This window comes from Apteryx rowi, unplaced genomic scaffold (genome assembly GCF_003343035.1).
Source record: "Apteryx rowi isolate R43461 unplaced genomic scaffold, aptRow1 scaffold_997, whole genome shotgun sequence".
Taxonomy (NCBI): Eukaryota; Metazoa; Chordata; class Aves; order Apterygiformes; family Apterygidae; genus Apteryx; species Apteryx rowi.
In genome coordinates, this window is record NW_020451312.1 from 173,714 (window position 1) to 181,411 (window position 7,698).

The window sequence follows — 7,698 nt, forward strand, 5'->3', positions numbered from 1 at the left end:
GGGAGGGACCCTCTGCCTGTGCCCCTCCAGGCCCCCCTGGTGCATCACCCCGCTGGCACCGCGCAGGGTTTGGGGGTCTCTCCCTGGGCAAGGCCATGGTGAAGGGATCCTTCTGCCCGCCCGGAGCTAGGCCACGGGGTTGTCCCTGTCCCTGCGTGTGGACCTTGCCCTCCCCTGCCCCTCCTGCCCCTCGCGTCTCCCGGCAGAGTTTGGACTCCGGCTGAAGGCTGCGCGGGGGATTCGTCGCGGCCGGGGCAGCAGAGCCAGCCGAAGAGGCTTTGCTCCGTGCCCGCCGCCGCGTCTCCCTGTCACCTTTGCAGCGTGGCCGAGCCGGAGGGGTCTGAGCCCGTCCTGCCGGAGCTGCTCCGCAAGAGCCCACGCCGCCCACATGGAGGTGAGCCCGGGAAGCTGCTGCGCTCTCCCGGGTGCAGCGCAGCAGCCTCCCTGTCACCGCCGTGCCGCCGGACCAGGCCCAGGGGAACACGGGGGGGCCGGGGCTGAGGAAAGGCCCTGCCCGCGCTATGCAGCAGAGACCTTCCTCCTCACCCGGCCGGGTGCCGGTGCCAGAAGCCAAGCGTGGAGGAGCGGCACCACGGCCGGTGCGACGTGGCCCCATCCCGAAAAGGCATGGTTTCCACCCCGCTCCCTTCCCTGGCCTGGGTGGGGTGGGGTCCAGCACCACGAGGGCTGGGGGGGGGCCCCCTCCCGTCCCTACGTCCTGCAGCGCTCCGGCCGCCGTCACCCTGTGCCGCTCCCCGTGGCTGCCTCCTCTCTCTGCCGCGCAGGTCTCCAAGAAGCTGGTGAACTCGGTGGCCAGCTGTGCGGATGATGCCCTGGCAGGGCTGGTCGCCTGCAACCCTGGCATCCGGCTCCTGCAAGGACACCGCGTGGCCCTGCGAGCCGACCTGGAGGGCATCCGGGGCCGCGTGGCTCTGCTCTCCGGAGGGGGCTCTGGCCACGAGCCCGCGCATGCCGGTGAGCGGCCGTGGCGTTGCCCAGGAGCTCGTTTGCTTCTCGTCTTGTGTGCTCCTAAGCACCCCTCTGTCCCGCTCGCCAGGATACATCGGGAAGGGCATGCTGACCGGAGTGGTGGCCGGCGCTGTCTTCGCTTCCCCCGCCGTGGGCAGCATCCTGGCAGCCATCCGGGCGGTGACGCGGGCTGGCGCAGGTTCGGTGGCGTGGCGGGGCGCGGGGTGCGGCGGGAGGGCACCCGCCACCGCAGCTTCGCCTCCGCACCACCTCCCTCCCCAGCGGGGACCCTCTTGATCGTGAAGAACTACACCGGGGACCGGCTGAACTTCGGGCTGGCGCTGGAGCGGGCGCGGGCGGAGGGGGCCGCCGTGCAGATGGTGGTTGTGGGGGACGACAGCGCCTTCGCCGCCCCGAAGAAGGCCGGGCGCCGCGGGCTGTGCGGCACGGTGCTCGTACACAAGGCGAGTCGCCCCGCAGCGCCCCTCTTTCCCCAAACCCTGGCGCGGAGCCGCGTGCCGGCCCCTCCCGGGCACCGGAGAGCCGCAGCTGGCGGGCGGAGGCGCTGGGGTGCAGCCCAGGGCTGCGGGCTCCCGGCGGTGCCGCGAGCCCCGTTGCCTCCCTCGGGGGCTGCGGGTTCTCGAGGGAGGGTGCCGGGTGCGGTGCTCCGGTGGGTGCAGCGGCCGCGGCCCTTGCTCAGCGCTGCCCTTTTGCAGGTGGCCGGGGCCTTGGCCGAGGCGGGGGCGAGCTTGAACGAGATCGTGAAGACGGTGTCGGCAGCCGCCAAAGCCATGGGTACGTGCGTGGGACCCCGTCTCTCGGCCGTCGCTGCCTTCCCGAGCCCCGGGGCTGGTGCTCCTCAGAGCAGGACGCTGGTGCATCTGGGACCTGCCCTGTCCCCCGGCCCCGTCCCGCCCCGGCTCCGCAAGGCTGGCAGCCTCTTCCCTCCCTCTCCCTCCTCAGTGGCGGTTTGCACATGAGAGACACCAGCTCGGGGTGGACTTCAGCCCGGCGCAGGGTTGCCCTGCACGCGCTCCACGTGCCTGGGGCAGGGCCGGCCCTGGCAGCCCTCCCGTGGCCCCTGCCTGGCTGTCCGTCTCCCGCCACCGCTCTGAGGAACCAGCGTGCTTAACCCCTTCCTTCTTCCCTCCCCGTGCAGGTACCCTGGGCCTCAGCCTGTCCCCATGCAGCGTCCCTGGATCCAAGCCCACCTTCCAGCTGGCTCACGATGAGATGGAGCTGGGCCTGGGTGAGGAGGTGCTGCTTGTCCCCTCCTGTGCCCGGGCCTGCGTGGCTCACGGCACGTCTCTCCGTGCCTGGCTGTTGGCCGTCACCCCTGTGGCCAGGGGCTGAGCGCCCCCGCGCCTGCATGCCTGGTGGCACCCATGGCATCAGACAGTCTGGCCTTGGGGACACGGGGCGGGCGTCAGCTGGCCTGAGAGGTGGTGCCCGTGGGTACGGGACGGCTGCAGCCAGGCGCAGGGTGACGCTGCCCTGTCTTTGCAGGGATCCACGGCGAAGCGGGTGTGCGCAGGATGAAGGTAAGCGCGGTCCCATCACGCCTCCCCTCCCCTCGTGCTCCTCCACCCTCCGCTCACAGCCTCCTGCTCTCCCCAGGTGGTGTCGGCAGACGAGGCTGTGGAGACCATGCTGACACACATGACGGACCCTTCCAACGCCTCCCGCCTGCCCCTGAGCCCCGGTGAGTCCCCCTGGCCCTCCGACGGCCTGGCCCCCGCTCAGGCACGAGGCCTGGGGCTCACTGCGCTCCCTGCTTTCCAGGCAGCTCCGTGGTGCTGGTGGTGAACAACCTGGGCGGCCTGTCCTACTTGGAGCTGGGCATCGTGGCCGGTGCAGCCGTGCGCAGCCTGGGTGAGTGTTGCTGAGCAGGATGGAGACGGATGGGGGGGAAGCAGGGGGTCCCAGGGCACCGTTGCCTGGCTCTGCCCGACTTCTCTGCTCCCAGGGACCTCCCCCAGCCCGCTCACGGCCACCCTGTGCCCGCAGAGAGCCGAGGCGTCCACGTCGCCAGGGCCTTGGTGGGCTCCTTCATGACAGCGCTGGAGATGGCCGGTGTCTCCCTCACCCTCATGCTGGTGGACGAGGAGCTCCTGAGGCTGATCGGTGAGTGTCCACAGGCAGGGATGTGAGCGCAGGACAGGGACGTGTGGGCCAGGGCTCCTCCCAGGCACGGGGACAAGGGGGTGTCCCAGGAGGCCTGGTGGGCGTGCAGGACCAGTGCCTGGTTGCCAGCACGGGCAGCACTGCCAGGAGGAGGTGGCGAGGAGCCGGCAGGGTCCTGCAGAGCTGTCGCTCACCTCTTTCGCCCTTCGCTGCTCTAGATGCCAAGACCACGGCCATGGCTTGGCCCAACCTGGCTGCAGCACCTGCAATGAGCCGGAGAGAGGAGGTGCCAGCGCCAAAGGAGGAAGCGGAGACAGTGCAGCCTGCGACCGGCACGGGTATGGGCAGCCCTGGGACTGTCACCTTCCCGTGCCTTGGTATCACCACCTCTTCCTGGGGACGAGGGCAGGCAGGTTTCCCCGTGTTGCTGGGCACTGGGGCGGTGGGACGCAGAGGCACAGGCTCACGTTTCCCTTCTGCAGGGCCTGGCGGGCAGCGGGCACAGCTGGTCCTGGAGCGCGTGTGCAGCACCCTGCTCGCCCTGGAGGACGAGCTCGATGAGCTGGACCGCGCTGCGGGCGACGGGGACTGCGGCCACACGCACGCCCGGGCCGCCCGAGGTGGGGTACCGACACCCGGCCCCGGCCCAGGGACGCGTGGGGAGAGGGTTCCCCCAGCCACCGCCTCCCAGGGAGCAGGGACACCCCCCCAGGACATCCTTTCCCGGGGAGTAGGGACCCCCCCTAGCTGTTCTCTTCAGCTGGGAAATGGGGGTCTCTCCCTGAACCGTCCCTTCCTGGGGGATGGGGTCCCAAGGCGTCCCTGCGCCCTGCCCTGCTCCCAGTGGCACTGCCCTCGGGGGTGACGGGGAATCCCTGGTTGCACCCAGGAGGGGCAGGGGTCCCCAACTGCCCCCGGGGGCAGTGAGGGATCCCTGGCTGTCCCTAGAGGAGTTGGGGGGGGGGGGGCCTCCAGCTGCCCCGAGGGGTCTCAGCGCCAGCCACCTCCCCGCTGTGTCCCTGCAGCCATCCAGGAGTGGGTGCGTGCCCGGCCGCCACCGGCAGCCCCGGCGCAGCTCCTCTCCGCGCTGGCCGACCTGCTCCTGCAGGAGATGGGCGGCTCCTCGGGGGTGGTGAGTGAAGGGCCACTGCGCTGCGTGGGGGGGGAGAGCAGTGGGGCTGGGCCAGGCCTGTCGTCCCCGCGGGACCGGGGCCATCGGCCCTAGCCGCCACGGGCACCGACGGGGCTGGCGTGCCCGCAGCTCTACGGGCTCTTCCTGACGGCAGCCGCCCAGCCCCTGCACCGCCGCGGCGACCTCCCGGCCTGGGCTGACGCCACGGACGCCGGCATCGAAGCCGTGCGGCGGTGAGCGGAGGGGGCGCGGGCCGTGGGCCCTCCGCGGGACTGCGCCCGCGCCCCTGCCCTGCCAACCGCTCTGCGCCCTGTGCAGGTACGGAGGAGCCGCTCCAGGTGACAGGACCATGGTGAGTGCTGCCATCGCCGGGCCCGCGGGGCGCAGAGTCACCCCCCACCCCGAGCCGAGGAGGCCGCCAGCCGGCCGGCTGGCCTGCCCGCGGCCCTGCTCCTCAGCCCTCCCCTCGTCTCCCAGCTGGACTCGCTGTGCGCCGCCGGCGAGGTCCTGCAAGGCCTGCGCGCCCCCGGAGCCAACCCGCTGCAGGTGCTGGCCGCCGCCGTGCAGGTACGGGGGCACGGGGTGGGGGTCCCAGAGCAGGGCAGCCCGAAGGCAGGCCCGGAGGCGGCATGGGAAAGCGTAGGAATTGCTGTGCCAGGCTGCCAGGACGCACAGTATATCCAGGCTGGGAAACACCGGGTGCGGGAGCAGGAGCGGGAAGCCCGGGGTGTGTCCTGAGCGGGCCCCGTCTCCTTGGCAGAGCGCGGAGGCCGCGGCGGAGGCCACCAGGCACATGGAAGCTGGCGCCGGCAGAGCCAGTTACATCAGCTCGGCCCAGCTGCTGCAGCCGGACCCCGGGGCGGTGGCGGCGGCGGCCGTGCTGCGGGCCGTGCTGGAGGGGCTGCAAAGCTGAGAGGCGGCCGATCCCCCCCCCCCCGCCCCGGCAGCCCCTCCTGTGCCCCCCGGCTCTGGGGGTGGCGGGAGATCAGACAGCGCTCCCCGCGCATCCCCAATAAACCCTTCGTGGTCCCCCTAACCTGGCCCAGAGCATCTGTCCCCACGAGGAGGGGGACGGGACCAGGGGGTGCAGTCGGCTCCGCACTCCGGCATGAGCGTGACTGCTGGGGAGAGGAAGGAAGCTGCCGGGCCATCCACGAGCCCTCGCGAACGGTCCCTGGCTGCGTGCTGCGAGAGGAAACCACAGGGCTCACACGGCTCCAGGCACGAGGCCTGGAGGAGGTTCCGAAAAAGGCCAAAACGGGAACTGGGGCGGGGGCAGAGCCCGGAAGCGTTGGCTTATGCCAGCGCCTGCCCTGGGCCGATCTGTGCTGGTCCCACGGCGCTGGGGGGGGGGCTGGGGGGGAGCCACATGGAGGGGCCACGCTGGGCACAGGGGCCTGGGGGAGGCACAGGGCTGTGGCCTGCTTGAGCCCCGGCTGCCGGGGGAGCTCCAGCTACCGGCAGCAGAGGGGAGGGCCTGTACGAGCACGGGGGGCAGCGCAGAGAAAGCCAACCCCCCCACCACCCCCACCGGAGGGGACATGTCTGCTGGGGAACACGGCACCCAGCTCGGCTAGAGATGCCTCAGCTCTGCCCCGGTTCCCCACCTGCCTCCCCCCGGCCAGGCCCAGGCACCGGCCCCAGTGGCGGTGCAGCACCAGGAGCCGCTCTCCGGGCACCCATCGCTCCCGCCCTCGCTCCCGCGGCCCCGGTGGCGCCAAAGGAGGCGATGGCAGGTGCGTTGCAAAAGCCAGTGGTTTATTACCCTTCCGCCGTGACGTTCAGGGACTGCTCCCACCACCCGGCCCTGCGGGGCAGATGGGGAAGGGGCAAGGAGCCGCTGGCCGGGGAGACGCGAGCAGCCTGACAAGGCACGGCGCGAGAGCCGTGGCAGCGGGCCGGGACCTGCTCCTCTCCATCCCTGGGCTGAGCAAACGCGTACGGGGCAGCCGGACGGCTCCGGGCCCAGAGGCGCCCACGCGGTGCTGCGTGTGACGGGAACGCTCCGCTGGTGGCGCCCGACGTGACGTGGCCCCGACAGGTCCGGCCCTGCACACAGGGCCCAGACCGGGCTCCGTGGGCCGGCTCGGGGGCAGCCATCCCGGCGCGGGCCAAGGCCCAGGCTCCGGGGCCGGCCGGGCCCCGCAGGAGCCGGCTCGGCGTGCTGGGCGAGGATGAGGACGGGGCGGCAGGAACGCTCGCGCTGCGCGTGGCTCTGTCCCCGTCGCGACGCCCCTCGCCCCGCGCGGCCCAGCAGCCATCGCCGAGGCAGGCAAGGGGCTGAGGCCCCGGGGGAGGCAAAGGCCGCGGCCCGGGCCTGGGTCCGTCCCGCTGGCACAGCCTGCCCTCTGCAGGGACGACGTCTCTGCCACGAGGGAGCCACCCCCCATCCTCCCGCGGGCACCGGGAGCTCCTGGCGAGGGGAAGGCAGCGGATCGAGAGCACGGCGAGCAGAGCAGCGAAGGCATCGGAGAGCTCAGGGCCGGCGGTCCCGGGAGCGCGGGGTGCTGCGGAGGCGTCAGCGCTCGGCGCTGAGCAGGGGCTGCGGGAAGAGCGGCCGTGAGCCCGGCACCCCTGCCCACCCTGGCAGGACCCCCCCGTCCCACCCCGCCCCCGGGGGACCCGCCTGCCGGGGCTGCGATGGGACACGCGTCCCGGAGCTCGGCTCTCCAAAGCCGCCCCGCGCCCCGTGCCGTGCGGCGCCCCGCATCCAACCCGTGCCCCGCCGCAGCCCCGGCCGGCGGCGCCGCCGCAGAGGTGGTACCTGGCGCGTGTCCACCGAGTCGGCCTCCGGGCGCTTCCAGTCGGGCCTGGCCAGGGCCCACAGCACCAGCACCCCAAAGAGCAAGATCAGGAGGCCCAGCGTGTTGGCGAAGACGGCCTCAGGGGGCAGACGGGCGTACGCCGTTGTCCCGTTTTTCCTTTGGAAGAGAAGGGCAACGCTCACCTCGCCCGGGGCAGCCCAGCCCTGCCACACGCCACCCTCGGCTGCGACGTGGCGGCTTCTCGTGCCGTGACGGGAACGACCCCGCTGTCCTGATGGCCGGTAACGCTGCTCCGGGGCCTCCCTGTGCCCATCTGTCCCCCGGCCCGTGCTGAACACCCGGCCTCCTCCAGGTGCCCCTGCAGGGAGGGAGCAGCCAGCAGCAGGTGCCTAGGGAGGCGGGTGGGTGTACGCGGCAGCCCCAGGGCAGCCCAGGCCAGAGGTGGTGGCCAGGGGTTTAAGACCTACCAGGAGCCTTCCTGGAGGTGTTCAGTCTCCACCTAAGCCCACAGAAACCACCATCCACCCTGGCGTCCTGCAGCAGGGAGTCCTGCAGGTTTACCCCATGCTAAGGGGGAAACCGCTTCCGTTAGTCTGCCCCTGCCGCCGCCTAGTGTCACTTGGTGCCGCTTCTGCTGGCACCGAGAGATGACGAAGGGCCCGATCCCCTCTTGGCCTCTGCTCCTGCAAGGCCTTTCCCCTAGCCTGG

The 7,698-nt window shown here is 72.2% G+C and overlaps 2 protein-coding genes across 6 annotated transcripts in view; one reads left to right on the plus strand and one right to left on the minus strand.

Moving 5' to 3' along the window:
- The first annotated feature begins 6 nt into the window (after positions 1 to 6).
- On the plus strand, positions 7 to 5,261 carry TKFC (triokinase and FMN cyclase). Of its 5 annotated transcripts, none has more exons than XM_026055433.1 (17): positions 7 to 625; positions 786 to 975; positions 1,058 to 1,168; positions 1,252 to 1,433; positions 1,686 to 1,764; positions 2,129 to 2,218; positions 2,476 to 2,510; positions 2,587 to 2,671; positions 2,752 to 2,841; positions 2,977 to 3,093; positions 3,312 to 3,431; positions 3,576 to 3,713; positions 4,119 to 4,225; positions 4,355 to 4,458; positions 4,544 to 4,577; positions 4,703 to 4,792; positions 4,986 to 5,220. In XM_026055433.1, exons 1-17 carry the CDS (start codon positions 389 to 391, stop codon positions 5,136 to 5,138), a joined length of 1,962 nt encoding a protein of 653 aa, XP_025911218.1. In that variant the 5' UTR covers positions 7 to 388; the 3' UTR covers positions 5,139 to 5,220. The 5 variants fall into 5 exon arrangements, 4 of the variants coding, with proteins under 4 accessions (XP_025911218.1, XP_025911220.1, XP_025911217.1 ...); XM_026055435.1 differs by having other exon boundaries at positions 7 to 394; XM_026055432.1 differs by having other exon boundaries at positions 425 to 975.
- A 701-nt stretch (positions 5,262 to 5,962) lies between these two features.
- LOC112960808 (cytochrome b ascorbate-dependent protein 3) overlaps positions 5,963 to 7,698 on the minus strand; it is a 2,884-nt gene continuing 1,148 nt past the window's right edge. Inside the window, exons 4-5 of the mRNA XM_026055391.1 lie at positions 6,990 to 7,379; positions 5,963 to 6,767 (exon numbers count right to left, since the gene is read on the minus strand). Of these exons, the coding sequence (XP_025911176.1) occupies positions 6,744 to 6,767; positions 6,990 to 7,379 (414 nt within the window). The 3' untranslated portion in view covers positions 5,963 to 6,743. The remainder of the gene's footprint in view (positions 6,768 to 6,989; positions 7,380 to 7,698) is intronic.